The sequence below is a fragment of the Electrophorus electricus genome, chromosome 16 (assembly GCF_041902795.1).
Source record: "Electrophorus electricus isolate QZ-2024a chromosome 16, ASM4190279v1, whole genome shotgun sequence".
NCBI classification, from domain to species: Eukaryota; Metazoa; Chordata; class Actinopteri; order Gymnotiformes; family Gymnotidae; genus Electrophorus; species Electrophorus electricus.
This window is the reverse complement of record NC_137512.1, coordinates 1,842,962-1,860,000: the sequence shown is the minus strand read 5'-3', so window position 1 is coordinate 1,860,000 and position 17,039 is coordinate 1,842,962. Positions and strand designations below refer to the sequence as shown.

Below are 17,039 nucleotides of genomic sequence, written 5' to 3'. Positions count from 1 at the left end.
CACGGCTGGACCTCAGTGAGAGAGACACCCAGGGAGTGTGAGACGGGGCAGGTGTCCCGCAGGTACCTCGCCACCAAGTGCAGGATGCACGGGACCTCCTCTGGCATGTCTATCCCCTCCGCTTCCAAGATCTGACCGACACAGGAACGGGAGAAATCCTGCACAACGTAGCCGTGTACGCAGCAGTGCACCACCCAAACGAGCAAGGTGCACGAGCATGGTGTGAGACGTGCATGACACTCCGCCCACCGTACCTTCTTAATCTGGTCCTCTGCGGGAGCAAAGTCGGCCTGCTGCTTCAGACAGTGGTAGAACTGCAAAAGAGCTTCTGTCTTCCTTCCCATCTCGAGAAGCACATTCCCTTTCTGGAAGAAACCCTGTCCGCAGGAACACAAGCCATGGGAACAAGGACAAGCTCGGAGCACAGACAGGCAATCGCCCACTTAATCCGGTTGCATCGACCATCACTGTGTGGAAGTCCTACGACTCACAGCGCTACAGGGGTGGGGCATCCAGGTTCGACTGGTGGGAAACTGGGTAAACTTACATAACCACGTCTTCCTCCAAATCATACCACCATGTATCAGGCAACAGCGGTAAGAAGTCCATCTGTTCAAAAGAGCGGGGTGCCGTATCTTCCCGGCCCGACCGGCGGTTCACAGCACCGGAGTCAAGATTTCCCCTTCAGCATCCCTGGGGCTGTTAGCGTTACATCCGCAGCACAGGGGCTTACTCTAGAAGCTGAGATATAACAGCTCGCTTCCGCAGCAACCAACGCAGTGGCAAACAAAACCAAAGTGTACTTTGATTCAGTATGGAGTAAATATGAATCTTTTTATTTGGGGGTTATTTTTGGTTATGATTTATGTCTGTCAGGTCAGGAGGTGAGAAGTTCCGAGCCTCATCCATCCATTTCTCCATCTGGCACCCTCCTTCAGCTCCTCCGTCTGTCCCATTCCTTACATTTGAGCTCAGGCTGACAGCCTGTGGTTACACTAACAGCTTTTTTCTGACTAAAGAAAAAATCTGATGCAATGTCTCTACACGCAGAGATATACATCAAGACTCAGAGGATCAGTACAGATTCCTGTCTCCTCATTGCCAAATCACACACACACACACACACACACACACACACACACACTATCTAAATACATAGATACTGAAATAAGGAAATCAAAAACACCTATTCTTTTCTATGCATCACTGGGCATTTAGTTCTGATCTCATCAGATTTTAATGCAAAGAGGTTAAGGGTAGGTCTTGATTCAAACAGGGAGATATGACACATCTATTCAATCAACAGTTTATTCATTACTAATATTGGCTTCATAAAACCTCTGAAATATAAGATAAAGACTACAGCTCTTAATCAGAGAAGTTGTTTGTACTGTAACATTGAATGTTTATTGGTGTGCTTTGCTATTTCAGGCCAATTAACAACATAAGAAATCTTGACGCCTATTTTATGATGTTTTGCCAGTAGTGGCTGTCATGTTCACATCTGTCATACTGAACTCATTAACTCTGTGTGAAACGAGGATCACGGCCTGCCAATCAGCAGCACCATGTTCTATTTATTTATGCCAAGTCATTTGTTTATTTATTTATGTCTTTTTGTAAACGGTACAAATATGAATGCTCAGGCATTGTTTGTATTTCAAAACATGCCTCAACTGTAAGGGAAAATCCCCTCCATTTTAGCCAATCACAGGCTTGCAAGCTGAGAGCCCATCAGTGAGGCTGGGCTGGACGGCCAGGCTGAGTGCATACCTAGGTCTAGCTGGGCCGAGGTAAGCGAGTGTGTGTGTGTGTGTGTGTGTGTGTGTGAGTGTGTGTGAGTTTGTGTGCGTGCGTGCGTGTGCTTACTTCGGTCCAGTTGGGCCGGGCGTAGCACAGTTCTTCCAGGTCCCGCAGGGCGTCAGAGAAACGTCGCAACCCTATGCTGGCCTCCACCCGCCACACCTTCAGGCTCGCGTCTCCAGGAGCTGCAAGAACCATCAAAAAAGATCCTGGAGACCAGTTCTAGTTGGATACAGCAGCAAGAGTGTGTGTTGCCCCAGGTGAGAACACCTGCCTGCAGGCACACTTAACTGCCCTCTCGGTGGCCCAACACTGCACACTTAACTGCCCTCTCGGTGGCCCAACACTGCACACTTAACTGCCCTCTCGGTGGCCCAACACTGCACACTTAACTGCCCTCTCGGTGGCCCAACACTGCACACTTAACTGCCCTCTCGGTGGCCCAACACTGCACACTTAACTGCCCTCTCGGTGGCCCAACACTGCACACTTAACTGCCCTCTCAATGGCCCAACACTGCACACTTAACTGCCCTCTCAATGGCCCAACACTGCACACTTAACTGCCCTCTCAATGGCCCAACACTGCACACTTAACTGCCCTCTCGGTGGCCCAACACTGCACACTTAACTGCCCTCTCGGTGGCCCAACACTGCACACTTAACTGCCCTCTCGGTGGCCCAACACTGCACACTTAACTGCCCTCTCGGTGGCCCAACACTGCACAGTTAACTGCCCTCTCGGTGGCCCAACACTGCACACTTAACTGCCCTCTCGGTGGCCCAACACTGCACATTTAACTGCCCTCTCAATGGCCCAACACTGCACACTTAACTGCCCTCTCGGTGGCCCAACACTGCACACTTTACTTAATGAACTGAAACAGTCAGTGGTGCTTTTAACTGGAGGTGGATCATGTAAATAATATATGTAACAGTCATGTGCAGGGCTGACACTCCAGAGTGAACAGATAAAGTCTGTTGCAGATTAATGCAACTGCATGACACTGACTGGAACTCCAGGATCCTCAACAGCACGGCAGCAAATTCATCAGTACCCTGAGTTACCCGCATGAGACGCAGCAGGCTAATAATAACAAACAGGAATGGCATGCACATGCATTGTACCAGGAGAGCGCAAGATTACACCGTCAAGGAAAGGCAGAGTGCAGAAATATGATGGCACAAGATCCTGGGGAGTAAACAAACAGAATTTCATTTCAGAAAACCTGCAGTTCAGGTTAATATTTCACTTTGCTCCAATGCCAGGTATTCTTACCTATACAATAGCTTCATAATGCTTTAGAATGTTTAATGCAGTATATCAGTATACCTTTGATCAGCTAATCCATATCAAACTTAATATTCCCTTGATAAACCAAGGATTGTCAACATCACATTTGATCAGACAATAAATATCATCAGTACAACCTTATCATATCAACATGAGATTATCGGTAATCTAGGAGATCTACAGAGTGCCTCGACCCCATATGAATCGTGTCGCTGCAGGGTTAACTGCTCAGGATACTTAATATTTTCATCTCATGGTTATGGAGAAGCTTCAGAAGCACTCTGCATCTTTACAGTCTCTCATGGGTGCAGTGTTTTTTTCATTCTTTGCCACCTCAGCTAAAACTATGCACACCATGTCTCACAGAGGGCATGGTTTAGGTTTCAATGCGCAAATCACGTTCCCACTGTCTTACACACCCTGAGTGCTAACCGTATTATTTCATTAACCTCTTAATAACCACCCACGTCTTATGAAACCACTGGTGCTCTCAACAATCACATTAACTTCGTCCGTGCGTGGGTGAAAGCTGACTCCAACAGTCTTCATCTAAATTACTACATGATCTGCTATAAGTGCAGACCATAAGAGAGGTTAAGAACTCTTTACGTGTTTGGCTGATGATCTCAGCAATCGCATGTAGTTTCATGTGTCCCTTCCTCCTTCATGACATGCATAAAAAACCAAAGAAGATTCCAGGTGAGGAGCTCCACTGTACTGTAGTAAAATAGATAGGTATCCATATGTATCTATATTCCTTCTGATATTTTTCTTGGCTCTGTGAGCTAATCCTGAATTCAGTGTGGAGTGCACGTCTTTTTGTGAGCGTGCTACATTTCTGCACCGGTGTGTTAACTTCCAACACAACCAGCACAATTGCCTTACGCCCGCATGACTGACTGACCAGACGTACTAGCGAGGGCCGTTCAGGCCCACTTTAGGCTTGCGCAATAGTATTTGTGGACCTCCGTTACACAGTGCACAAACCTTACCGATATCTATCCCGTCATCCGCAATCCGGAGCGCTTCTGTAAATGCGCCAGTTTTCATCTTTTCTTGTATGTGGCATGTTATTTTCGTCTCTTCGGGGCAGCATTTCTCGATGATGCTCAAAAGCAAAACGTTGTTCTTAGTGTTTTTTGCATCTGTCTGTTTTAATTTCTCCTTGCAGGCTGGACACCTTGATGGCAGACAAGCGCCCAGGCATCTCCGACAAAATGAGTGACCGCAACTCATCGTCACCGGTTCACGCATAAGAAAGAGGCATATCGGACAATCCAGAAGATCCATAGTACACAAACTCTTCATCTAAAATCAAGATGAAATTTGAACGGTGGAGGTGAAGTTTCGTCCGCAGCGCGTGGCACGACCGGTCCGGGGAGCAAGTTAAATAACGCGGAGTGAGTGTGTGTGTGTGTGTGTGTACAAGTTAAATAACGCGGAGTCTGTGTGTATGTGTGTGCGTACAAGTTAAGTAACACGGAGTAGGCGCGTGTGCGTGCAAGTTAAGTAACGCGGAATGTGTGTGTTTGCAACAATGTCGATCCCATCTCGCGGACGCTCCTTACATGACGAAAGCGGGCTCTTTAAAATTGCCCCGGAGCAGCTTTTAACCTCTCGCACACACTGTGGTTGCAGGGCTGTGGTTGCAGATGTTCTCCAGGGTCACTGATACATCAGGATTCGTATCTTCCCTTTTTGACTACGATGAATCGATTCGTACCAGTTCAGTCCGGACACCGAAGCTTTAGCACGGCTCGCTCTGCCTAAACCCATCAACGCGGAGCAGAAAGATGAGATGAATTGCTCTGTCCTTTTTTATATGCAATAAATGCATAGCCACTGGGAAAGCTCAGATCCAGTCTGACACCATTAAGTTACATAAATAAAAGCACGTGATGAAGCCGCGCGCTTCTATTGGTGCCGCGCGACGCATGCACCGTTGTGAAACACTCACACTCGCGTTTCATAACCTGCCGTTTAATGACTTAACCCCTTCAGCAAGTGTTATAAAAGACTAAGAGACGACTAATATTAAGAGCATTTATCAGTGAATTATAAAAACTAAATTATCTTCTGTGAATATGGAGGAATCATTTCACAGGCACATTTGAAGTCGTGCACACCCGTGCACTTCTAGGGTGAATCCTAGTGTGCAGCAGGTTCAGTAAAGATTCGGTCCAGCACTGATCACCCTCCTGTTCGTCCTCCTTTCCGTCATTACAAGACCTAACGACTATACAAACGCTTTTTTTCTGTATGAGGATAACACAGTGAACAGTACCTTTATCACGATTATCAGGCTCATGCAATATAGGAACACAAGTTAAGAGTGTTGCTCTTTAGAATAAATTGGTTAAGTAAGATTGAGAAGTGCATGGTGTGTAGACCTGTAGTGTTGTAAAAGCACGACCCGCTGAACCACTAGGTCACATAACGAAATTACATCAGACGACACCGTCACCTGCAGCTTTCAGATTTCACATGATTACGCTTTGACATGAAAAGTTCACAGGTTACAGATAACTCTGACATACTTTCTATTAGACACGTACAAAAATCTAGTAATATTTATAATAAACCATCAGTTTTGTTTGATACAATAAGACATAACATCCTTTATTTAACAAGCTTTAATACATTTTGTACAATACTTAGAGGTGAACATTATGAAGGTCCAGTCTCCAATGTCAAAACATTTTGTGTAATGCACCTTTAACAGACCTTAGTTTATAAAGAAAGAAAATGCAAAACCTTAAAAAAAAGGACGCTGCATCTTACATCATCTCATGAATAATGTATGATGCCTCTCAAGTCATCTCATGAATAATGTATGATGCATCTCAAGTCATCTCGTCAATAATACTGCACATGGCAGCATCTTTGTCCCACACTTTATCCCTTTTGGTGGGAGGTGCATTTTTGTCCAGGCTGCCTGCCACACAGCTAACCCCAGCCACCTCCAGGTCCATGGGCTCTGCTTTCAGCCTCAAGTCTCCCCCTGTACCTACAAGCAGGCCACCAACTCCAGCACCAGCAGAGGGGTCGGGCTGGGCCAGGTCATCGGGCAGCGAAGCCAGGCACGCGTGGATCATCTCCACCACCCGCTCCAGGTGCTTCTGAAAGCGCTCGGCCGTCTCCAGCCTCTGCCGTTTCTGTACCTCCATCATCACTCGCAGCGTCTCCCTCGCCTGGTGGGGGCGGTACTCGTTGATGAGGTGGTGCATGTGGACGAACAGAAGTTTCAAGTCCTCCAGCTTCTCTTCCCGCTTGATGCTGCCAGGGCTTTTGATGAGGATGTCGAGCAAGTCCAGGAAGTTGACCAGGATGGACATGTTAAGTTTCTTCAGCTCCCGCTTGTGGTCAAACTGCACGGGGTGCAGGCGCTCAATGCCCTGGCTCTCCAGGGGACGAATGATGAGGTCGTCACACTGAAACTGGTTGCCAAACATCATGTAATTGTCCCGAATCGGAAGGGGTGGTTTCGGAGCCAGTCCTTTCCGTACATTCTCATCCGAATATTCCTTGATGTACTGCATTGGAGGCAGGGGCAAGGCACTGACCTGCTGCGGCTCACCCATTTTGAGGGTCTGCTAATTGACAAGAGAAATTAAGTCAGGCATGTTGCCAATATGATCAGTGAAAGAAATTCAAGGATATGGTACAAGTTAGTTATGCCAGTACAACAGTGTTAATAGACAACAAGCCTGTTTTGGGATCTAGCAACTGCCAAAATGCAAACCTTGACATTTGAACCCCTCTACAAACGCTTTGGTAAAGCACGTTTTCAATACCTAGTAAAGGGACACCATAACATTCCTACAAATTAGCTTCTCAACCTAGTTCAAAGGTTGCTGACATTACAAGAGCGCTGTAGCTAATACATTAGGCCCGCAAAATGATTTTAACTGTTACTTTATTAATCAATCATTAACAATCTTTTCCTACCCAGGTTGGCTGCTACACATATGTGTCAAACACCGTTAACAATCACGCCAGGCGAGTAGTGTGATATTAATCTGAACACGCCAGCCAGCTAGCTAGCTAGCGACGTTAGCTACCCGCAGCAACAGACATCATTTACCAAATAAATAAGAACAAAGTGAGATATAGTATACCACCACTCCTTTAGTGTGTAGTGTGGTACTGAACTAGAAAGAAATGGGATTAAACGTGAAAAGCTCTACCAACATTAGCGTAGCTAAGATAGCTAAAATAAGATAAGGCTAGCTAAAGACGATGTTGTGGTGAGAGTAGACAACAAACCAAACGGCCAAAACCAGTTTAAAAAGCACCACAGCGAAACAAAAACGCAAACATAAATTAATACCTACCCAACGTTTATCCGAAGTTTATTTAATATCCTTTCCGTTCTTTCTTCTACAGCTTTTCAGAAAACATAGCTAGCGTTAGCCACTTAGCTAGCTAGCTACACCGCAGACCGAGAAATACGTGTGAGGATATTGAGCCTTCTGATTAGACGAGACCGGATAGAATATGGAGCCTTGCAATTGGACGAGGCAATATTAACAACATCTAATGTGATTGGTGCCAAGTGACTGCAAACGATGATCTTGCCTGTGGGTTTAACCTGTTGTGTGTAAACGTTAACGAGAATGGCTTTTATTTTACCTTCATTTCGTCGTTTTTGTGTCCTCCACAATGTATCTATATGCATCAGAAATAACATTTCTGATATGGAATGATCAAAAAAGTTATTAAATCACTAAAAGTCTATTTATAGTGGTATTATTTCTTGGTGATTTGCGTTATCAAATCCTCTCAATTTTATTTACAATAGAAGTCCGCTTTATTTATTTTGCAAATTAAAAATACCGCTGAACTATTACTAAACAGTCACCCTAGTAGGTTGGCTGAGGCGAGGTGTTTGAGGAGTGTGTGTGAAAGCGTGGGCCTGTGTCTCAGGAAGTGGCTTATCCAGAGCATCTCCGGAAACTTCTACTTACACCAGAGTCAGACTTACAGTCACCCTGTTAGTCGCTCTTTCAGGTAGCATCACTATGCCTGCAGCCCAGGAGTGCTTACTCTCCTCCTAACATGTACCCACGGGTTATTCTCAGAGGGACACTGTACAAGAAATCTCAGCAAAAGCGAAGGACCTCACCGTGTAATTATAAGGAGAGGTATTTCGTGTTAAACACTGAGGAGTTGACATATTCTGAGCGTCGGCCCGGGGTAAGAACATTCACATATGCTGACGTCTGTTAAATAACAGATAAATAAATACATAAGTTAAGTAACATTTATAATTCTAATAACATTAGAACCGTTATTAGTTCTAATTTAATTAGTTTTTAATTTAATAAGTTAAATAACAGTTTTTAAACATTGGAAAAATTAACATACGGTATGCTTTTTACTATGTAACTGTTTAAACACCGTACAGAGAAACTGAGGTTATTCATACGCCTTTCTTAATCTTTCCCCACTAAACGACTGCATGTAAATGCATCTTTTGCGCAGAATGCAATAACTGAATATTTTTGACTCTGCCTTAGAAAAAGCCAATTCAGAAGGGTTGCATTGAGCTTTCCCGCATCAGATGTGTGGAGATTGTACGCAGTGACCTTCCCATACCCTGTGAATTCAAGTATCCTTTCCAGGTGAGAGTACTGCAATCCTTAGTTCAAGGTTTTGGTCTTTCTTTAAAACGTGCTATTTCAATAATTATCTGTCATTCCTTGGAACTACAGATCCTGTGACATTTGTTGTACCTGTGTAAAAGTGTTTTGGAAAAATACATTTAAAATAAATAAACCAGCTGCATAACTTTTGCTTTGTTCACAGGTTGTCTATGACAGCTACTATCTTTATGTATTTGCACCAGACAATGACTGCAGGTTAAAGTGGGTGAGGGCTCTTAAAGAAGGTGAGACGTCATGGATCTCAACAACAGCTAAAGCTAAACGGAGACATGTGAAAACTATCAATACCATAACAATATCATAGTGCTATTTCGTGCTTCTTCAAGCTTTTGTTTTTATATAATAAAATATCCCAGCATCTTATTTTGCTATCTCATAAAGAGACCAAACACAACAACGTGTCTCTGAAATACCACCCTGATTTCTGGGGAGAAGGAAGGTGGAGGTGTTGCAGCCTGACGGAGAAGCTCTCGCCTGGTTGCAGTGAATACTATCCCAGCGAATGCGGTAGTGCAGGCTTTTTTGCCCATTGATGCTATGATCATAGTTGAACATATGTGTGAATGTTGTCATGGCTTTTTTTTTGCAAGTAAAGGTTGTTCCCTCAGATAATTCATTTCTTTTCACAGCATCTAAAAAGCCTCTCCCTCCAACACCAGATCCACAGGTTGGTGGCAAAGTAAAATGAACAAATTACTTTCTTTCGCTTTCATCAAAACATGTGTGTCCATTTATGTCATCCAGATTATGTATTCCTGCTCAGACACAAATTAACAGAGTTTTGTGGCTCAGAGTTCCTGGACATAATGTCATATATTGTTGGTTGGTTGGTTTGTTTGTTTGTTTAACCATCCATCAGAGGCGATTCTCCAGATCTGAGGAGAAAATTATGGTGGCCCTGAAGAACTTCAGTCCTCAAGAAGACACAGACATTCCACTACACAAAGATGAAGAGTACGTTGTGATTGACGGTTCAGAACCCAACTGGTGGAAAGTCAAGGACAAAGATGGGTAAATATCCTGGGAGGGTTTACATTCTTACATTCCATCATGTTCTTTCGTATTAATGGATGGTGAACTGTGGAACATGCCTTTGTTCAAGAACATACCTTAATAAGGACACAAATCTATATGGCATTTACCTAGGACAAAACGCCACCTACCTAAATTCAAATCAGACACTCAGATGTAACATCAGAAGTCTGGTTATTACAGCAGGGTTTGGCTATTATCAGACATGCACTTTTATATTTTTGTCTACTGGGAACACATCACTTTTGCTGTTGTATAATTATGTTAACAATATCATGTTTCTGATAGGATACATAGGGGAAGAAATAAGTGGACACTTAGGTGGTTAGATCTGTCACGTATTTGCAAGGCCTCCAACGTGCAAATCTAATAACAGCAATCATATTATTATTGTTATTATTATTATTATTATTATTATTAATAATAATAATAATAATAATAACATTAATATTAATGATTAATAATAATAATAATAATAATAATAATAATAATAATCTTGAGCTAAATATTTAGTGTTCAGAAGAGCTCAGAGATTTTTTAAAACAAACGGAAGGCATCCATCCTTCATCCTTATGATATCACAACCTGTGGACCCTGGATAGTGTCACAAATATTTGGGTATCCACTTAGATGTGAAAACTAAAAGCTACAGCTGAGATTGCCTCTCGGTTTCTCTTATAATACCCAGAACCTGAAATCACTAAAAGCTGGGTCACACTACACGATTTGTGCCCGATTGTAGCCCCAGTTTTCATGTCGGGCCGAGTCAGTGCTGGATGCCTCTACCCGGCAGATTTTGTAGTCCGTCGGGAGTGAACAGTGGGAGAGAAAAGTCGAGTAGTGTGCAATGTATCAAAGAAACGCATATAAAACATCTGATTCTTTCGATGAAATCCAACGTGTTCGCTAGCTGACAGATAGGCCTCCGAGAAGGGTTGCTCCGTCATTGTTGGATTATCTATGTGTAACGTGCAAAAAAAGTAAAAAAAAAAAAAAAAAAGAGAGAGAATACTAGGTAGGCTAAATACAATTGATAGATATTTATTATTAAGGAGAAGTAATTGAATGTAACATCAGTTTTAAAATGTTTTAATATTCTGAATTGTTAGCAGAAGACCTGTCTGAATGGCAGATGTCTAGTTTGCACTAGTACCAGTCTTTAGCAGCCACTTCTTCCCACCCACGACCTCGCCAATTTTCCCTTTTTTTGCACGGGGGGGGACCGCAAATGGCGAAATCGATGACGGCAGCAGTCTGTTCAAAACATGCAGCAAGCTGTTCTGCTTCCACGTTTCTCTGTGCGTCTCCTAGGTAACGGGAAGCATGCATGTTCGGGGGCGGCTTCGGTTCGATTCGGCTGCAGGTTTAAGCGGTGTAGTGTACTGCGTGAACAACAACAATCGCAAGTGTGAGATGCCCAGTGTTTCTAGAATCTTCTCTGACCTTAAAATTCATGTAGTCTAGAGGGAGCTTTAGATCTGTGCTTGTTTTTTTTTTCTGGATTTTGTCTCCTTTACAATGTACTTTTAAGATACTTTTAAAAGTACAATAGACCTTTAAAGTAGATCATATCTATTTACTTACTTGCCTACATGGACTGTAGTTGATATGCTGCATTGAAACAGGTCACTGAGTGGATGGATTCCCTCTTGAGTCTTGGTCTTCCTAAGGTTTCTTCCTTCATTTTTTTCCTCGCTGCTGTCACCATTTCCTCTATGGGGATCTGGACTCACATGTATAAAGCTGATTTCTAACAACACATGTTGTAAAAAGGGCTTTATAAACAAATTTGACATTGACTTGGAGCCATATTGAATGTATATACATTTCAATTTGAGGTGTCATGGTCACCCTTCTAACAGTAGTGTTCCACATTATTCTGTTGTTGTTGTTGTTTTATATTTAATTGAATTGTTTTGGTGGCTGTTCCTATCTGCTGGAAAACCTGCAAAGAATTAAGTGTAAAAAATTATGTTTAATGACAACAGTTCTAAAAGACTGGAGTATTTGTTTAATGACAACAGTTCTAAAAGACTGGAGTATTTGTTTAATGACAACAGTTCTAAAAGACTGGAGTATTTGTTTAATGACAATAGTTCTAAAAGACTGGAGTATTTGTTTAATGACAACAGTGATATGTAGATGTAGTCATTCTGAAAACTGTGTGTTTAGGATAAGGAATTGTTTGGTTAAGGGCATCTGTGATATAAAGGTTTGAGGAACGCTGTGCTCTTCTGAGTTTTTCCTCAGAGTGTTTTTTAGCCTTGTCTCTGTTAAGTGGTGATCAGTGTCGGGTGAAGCTTTCTTGTATCCCTGCAATTATGGAACTTTCCATTATTATAATTTTGACTTGTTTATTATAAAAAAGGGCTTAGGTGAAAGACAATTGAATTTCAAAGAACATTATATGACCTGAGTTGTTAACCAAGCCAGAAACACTAAGGTGATCTGTTGTTTGTCATTGATGTTACACACAATTAAAGATTCATGTCGCTCTCAAAGTCGACCAACAAAGGTGTCTTAGGCATTAATCTACAGATATTTTAATCTTATTAGGTATTAGATTAAGTCACTGCTCTGTAATAAAACATTCTTAAATCAGCATTACCTGGAGAAAATTCAGCCCTGGTAAGTGGGGTTCAGTTGGTGTTGATAAAATGTTTGTTTCTTCTGGGTTTGTGCTTACCAAGAATTCATAGAGCCCATACAGGTGTTAGAAGAGCTGGTCTGGAATCAGCATGTACCGTCCAGTCAAACTTTAAACCTTTAGGAAGAGATCAAAGCTGATTTTAAATCTGCAGTGATGAGGGATTTGTGATGTGTATTAATATACCCTATATCTCTTGAGTTCCAACTCATTAATTCCTCCCCTGTGTCTGTCTGTCTGTCCCCATCTCTCTCTTCCTCTCTCTCTCTCTCTCTCTTCCTCCCTCTCTCTCTCTCTCTCTCTCTCTCTCTCTCTCTTCCTCCCTCTCTCTATCTCCGTCTCTGTCCACAGAAATATTGGAACTGTACCTTTGCTGTACCTTACAGAGAAACTTTCAAAACACATTGAAGATTACGAGTAAGTCTGCTTCTGATCGTTGCAGCCCTATGTGTTTTATATTTTCATAAGTACATATGTAAAACATCATGGAGATCAGCTAAATATTCATTAGGGCCAAAAGCTTTCTCTTGGTGACTTTCATACGTCTTTTGATCCCAGCCTCACTAAATCACAGTATTAATTAGCCACATGTCTGTGTTCCTCCTTCAGATGGTACAACAAGGATATAGCCCGCCCTGAGGCTGAGGAGTTATTAATGAAAGAGGTACACGCTACCGTTACCAAAGGTTTTATTTTTGGCTTATCACGGCAAACCTTTTTCAAGCTAAAGTGCATGATGTGATACTAAGTAAAAGACGTGCTGCAAGAGATATGCTTCCCGTGCACATTTGCACAGTTTGGGCCTTTGCAGCGCACTGCTGTGTAAACTTGTCAGAAGTGGGGGGAACCGTTCTTGGCTGCAGTAAGGCTGCAACACTTGCAGCTGCCACACATGCACGCAGACTTCAAATACAGATCCAAAACACACAAACCAATGTGGCCACGCTATTTCCTGTCGCAGCTGTATTGCCTGTTTACATGTAATTTTGTTTTTTATTAACTTCTAAATAACATATCGCCATAGCAACAAAACCCAATTCTTAACATGGACGTTATTTTACTACAGGCGGTACTGTGTTTTCATTTAAGGTTTTTAATCGGAGCAGTTCCAAATGTAACCTCTGACAAATATGCAATATTTCCTATTTTATTAGGACAAGGAAGGAGCGTTCATGGTGCGCAACTCTCGGCAAGCAGGGGTCTACACAGTGTCTGTATTTACCAAAGCCCCGGGGTAAACTGCATGTTGTTATAATGCTGAATGGATGTGTGTGTGTGTGTGTGTGTGTGTGTGTGTGTGTGTGTGTGTGTGAAGTTTAAAAGAGCTGCATTTCTCAGTTTAACAGCGCCGTTCTTTTAGCGGCTGTTCGAAAGATGATGGCGATGATGATGTGAGTCTTTGGAGGAATATTACTTTTATGCAGGTCAAATGGGGAGAAGTTTCCCAGGGTCAAGCATTACAGGATCAGAGAGACAGCAGAGTCCTTGTATTATCTGGCTGAGAAATACCTGTTCCCCAGTATCCCAGAACTCATCCACTATCACCAGCACAATGCAGCAGGTGAGCTGCCGCCACCTGTCTTCAGGGTCTGAGGGTAACATGGAAAATTGCCTTCTTCCGCATGGACTCTCTCCCTCTCACACATCTCCACATTTACATTCAAGCGTTTAGAATACACCCTTCTCCAGAGTGACTTACGGAAATGCTTTCTAGTCTCTATCAAATACATATCCTCACATGAGAATAGTGTTCAGAATACTGTCGGCCTAAAGCACTGGCTAGATTGGAACCCGAAGACAGGAAAAGGTTTTTTTTGTTTTTTGTTTTTTTTTAAGTGCATATATAAACCTTTTTTAGGTCAGCAAGAAACAAACTTGGATACACAAGCAAAAGATTTCAGGTTGTAGAGCTCAACCAATGGATAATGACATGGTGTTTGAACCAGTGGTGGTTTGAGCATATAATCAAGTGTTGCTGGGGGTTTGTCACCATGGCAGGTTTGATTACCAGGCTGAGGTACTGTGTCTCCCCAGACACAGGTAAGCATTCCAGGACCAAGCAGCTTGTCTCCGGTGAGGTTTCATCCAGCAGTGACATGTGGTTCACTACAGAGTTCGCGTCTGGTTTACAGTTTTGTTAATACTTTTGTTGAGTAAACAGCAACAATAAAAGAGCAGTTGCTATTGGATGATTTTTGGCTCATAAGTAATAATTGAAAAGTCACCTGGGGTATGCCATCATTCTACACACAAATTCTGTTCCCCCACCCCCAGAAAAGTGGGAGCTGGACCCCGAGGAGGTCACACGGGGCGAGGAGCTGGGTAGCGGTAATTTCGGCCTGGTGTGGAAAGGCCACTGGAGAGGGGAGAACGTGGCCGTGAAGACCATACGCGAGGACGCCATGACAGAAGAGGAGTTTAAAGAGGAGGCAGAAGTTATGATGTAAGCAACCTCTTTGTAATTTGCTCATGTTTTATTCATTCGTTTTATTTACTTGTTTATTTACAGAATATATACCAAGGTCACCGTTCAATTCAGCTTTAATCATGGCAGATTCAACCCATCCCTCAGTCCTTGTTTACGGTGGCATTACGTGCAGTACTTGTGTATGTGTCCAGATAGCTAATTGTTCAATATGTTTCCTATGCGTTGTGTACCAGGAAACTGTCCCACCCAAAGCTTGTGCAGCTATATGGTCTTTGTACCCAGCGGTCCCCCATTTGTCTGGTGTTTGAGTTCCTGGAGAACGGCTGCCTGAGTGACTTTCTGCGTTCCCAAAGAGGCTGCCTCTCCAAGGACACTCTGCTCCAGATGTGTCTGGATGTGAGCGAAGCCATGGCTTACTTGGAGAGCTCCAACTTTATCCACAGAGACCTGGTAAACGCCGGGTTTTAATGGGAACTTTTCAAAATGTCACACAGATTTGATTCAGCAATTGGAAATTTGTTCCCAAACTTTTCTGCCTTACAGGCTGCAAGAAACTGCCTGGTTTCCAAAGATCTTATAGTGAAGGTCTCCGATTTTGGAATGACAAGGTAAGAAAGTAAACGTTTATGCCTTATCCATGACAAGTCCCCTGCCTTCCTGGACAAATGCTACTTTTTCCACGTCTCCTGTTTGAGCTCCTCTGCTCTGTCTTGCAGGTACGTCCTTGATGACCAGTACAGGAGTTACACTACCAAGTTCCCCGTTAAGTGGTCCTCTCCGGAGGTGATCAAGTTTAGCAAGTTCAGCAGCAAGTCGGATGTGTGGTCGTACGGTGAGTCTGCGCCCTATTTTACACCCCACGTCCAACCGCAGCGCGCCACACCAGTCCTGTGGCGGCGCATTGACGCCTTTCCTTCCTGCCTCAGGTGTGTTGATGTGGGAGGTGTACAGTGAAGGTAAACTACCCTACGAGTGCCGCAGCAACATGGAGGTGGTAGAGTCCCTCAACGCAGGCCAAAGGTTACTACAGCCTCGTCTCTGTCCAGAAACCGTTTACCAGCTGATGCAGTGGTGCTGGAAAGAGGTGGGTGAAGGAAATACAACAGCACGTACTAAGAAAATGGGCCCGCCAGGAGAGACTTTCATGCGCCAACAGCGAAAGGATGCAGATTTTATTCTGAGACGACAGTAAACATAAATGGTGGATTTAAAAGTGATGTTTTAAATTAGTAGGCTATAATAGTTAGGTGTGTTAACATTATCCTTAGGTCATGTACTCACTTGCCACTGTTCTACTGACAATTACCAAAAGATCTGCGCATGGTGGGAATATGATAGTGACAGAATGTGATGTGTGTTGAACAGAAACCTGACGACAGACCCTCCTTCGTCCTGCTTCTCCATGAGCTGGCCTCTCTGGCAGACCCCATGAACCCTGGCCCGTTTCCGCTGTAACGTCAAGAATACAAAAACATATTGTATAGCTTCGGAGAGTTTATTTATTTGTATGTTCTATTTATTTTCATGTGCAGTGCACATGGGGGGGGGGGGGTTCAGTAAAGCAATCTTTCCTTTAGGGGGCACCATTTAATAAGACCTCAGAGAAGAAACCGTAGGTCTTAAGGGAGCGAATTATTCACGACTCCTATGAAGAGCAATCAAGCATACCTCTTTTTTTTTAGTGAAAGAGAGACACGGAAAAACAGCGTATAAAGAATGCAGGAGTGTAATACTTTACCAAATTTGTCAGACGCTAGTCACAGCGTGAGAGGGGAAAGGGCAAATCCCAAATTTTTTTTAGCACTTTTTGGAAATGACAGCGTGAAGTTCTCCTGCCGCACACGAGAACTGATACGTATTATCACGTTCTACGGGCGTGATGTCCCTGCTCCCATGTGCACACGCGCTACACCCAATGTATAGTGCAACCACCTGGATCAGACATTTTGCATATTAAAATGTAATTGTGTGCAATTTTTAACTTTCGGTTTTCATATATTGTTTTAATAAAAACATCTGAAATTCACTTGAAATGCATGCATAGCTTTGTATGTAATGCCTACAGCGTTCTTTATGTAACGATGTGAAGCGCGAAAACTTGTAGTGAATCAAACGTAATGAAGAGGCAGAGTTGTGTGGGCTACGGGCACGCTCTCAGTACTGACTAGAA

General features: G+C 43.2%; 3 protein-coding genes and 1 long non-coding RNA gene across 8 annotated transcripts in view; 1 reads left to right on the top strand and 3 right to left on the bottom strand.

The window, feature by feature from the left end:
- Positions 1-4,993, bottom strand: part of lonrf4 (LON peptidase N-terminal domain and ring finger 4) — a 12,695-nt gene extending 7,702 nt beyond the window's left edge. The window contains exons 1-4 of one of the 4 annotated variants that reach the window (XM_081699099.1): positions 4,089-4,993; positions 1,870-1,988; positions 255-377; positions 1-131 (exon numbers count right to left, since the gene is read on the bottom strand). The exon at positions 1-131 is cut by the window's left edge and continues 31 nt beyond it. In XM_081699099.1, the coding sequence (XP_081555225.1) occupies positions 1-131; positions 255-377; positions 1,870-1,988; positions 4,089-4,404 (689 nt within the window). In that variant the 5' untranslated portion in view covers positions 4,405-4,993. Of the gene's footprint in view, positions 132-254; positions 378-1,869; positions 1,989-2,930; positions 3,632-3,705; positions 3,999-4,088 lie in introns of those variants that run through there. The other 3 variants (XM_027024085.3, XM_081699102.1, XM_081699101.1) reach the window with 3 other exon arrangements.
- A 721-nt stretch (positions 4,994-5,714) lies between these two features.
- med7 (mediator complex subunit 7) lies at positions 5,715-7,584 on the bottom strand. Of its 2 annotated transcripts, none has more exons than XM_027024077.3 (2): positions 7,431-7,584; positions 5,715-6,686 (listed from the first exon to the last, which is right to left on the bottom strand). In XM_027024077.3, exon 2 carries the CDS (start codon positions 6,675-6,677, stop codon positions 5,940-5,942), a length of 738 nt encoding a protein of 245 aa, XP_026879878.1. In that variant the 5' UTR covers positions 6,678-6,686; positions 7,431-7,584; the 3' UTR covers positions 5,715-5,939. The 2 variants fall into 2 exon arrangements, with proteins under 2 accessions (XP_026879878.1, XP_026879879.1); XM_027024078.3 differs by having other exon boundaries at positions 5,715-6,689; positions 7,431-7,583.
- Positions 7,585-8,075: 491 nt separating this feature from the next.
- Positions 8,076-16,895, top strand: itk (IL2 inducible T cell kinase). The gene is made up of 17 exons (XM_027024048.3): positions 8,076-8,292; positions 8,616-8,720; positions 8,905-8,986; positions 9,144-9,269; positions 9,392-9,429; positions 9,622-9,773; positions 12,793-12,858; positions 13,051-13,105; positions 13,596-13,675; positions 13,866-14,002; positions 14,440-14,514; positions 14,716-14,884; positions 15,103-15,319; positions 15,413-15,477; positions 15,586-15,701; positions 15,796-15,953; positions 16,235-16,895. The coding sequence occupies exons 1-17, from the start codon at positions 8,155-8,157 to the stop codon at positions 16,322-16,324; spliced, it is 1,869 nt and encodes a 622-aa protein (XP_026879849.2). The 5' UTR covers positions 8,076-8,154; the 3' UTR covers positions 16,325-16,895.
- On the bottom strand, positions 11,523-12,562 carry LOC145651744 (uncharacterized). The gene is made up of 3 exons (XR_014117689.1): positions 12,481-12,562; positions 11,646-11,739; positions 11,523-11,544 (listed from the first exon to the last, which is right to left on the bottom strand). It is a non-coding gene; the product is annotated as an uncharacterized LOC145651744 (long non-coding RNA).
- Positions 16,896-17,039: the final 144 nt, after the last annotated feature.

Coding starts and splice junctions, on each gene's coding strand:
- med7 (XM_027024077.3), bottom strand. CDS start 6,677: ATGGGTGAGCCGCAGCAGGTCAGTGCCTTGCCCCTGCCTCCAATGCAG.
- itk (XM_027024048.3), top strand. CDS start 8,155: ATGTACCCACGGGTTATTCTCAGAGGGACACTGTACAAGAAATCTCAG. Junction 9,774..12,792: donor AAAGTCAAGGACAAAGATGG/GTAAATATCCTG, acceptor CTCTGTCCACAG/AAATATTGGAACTGTACCTT. Junction 14,003..14,439: donor TCACCAGCACAATGCAGCAG/GTGAGCTGCCGC, acceptor TCACCATGGCAG/GTTTGATTACCAGGCTGAGG.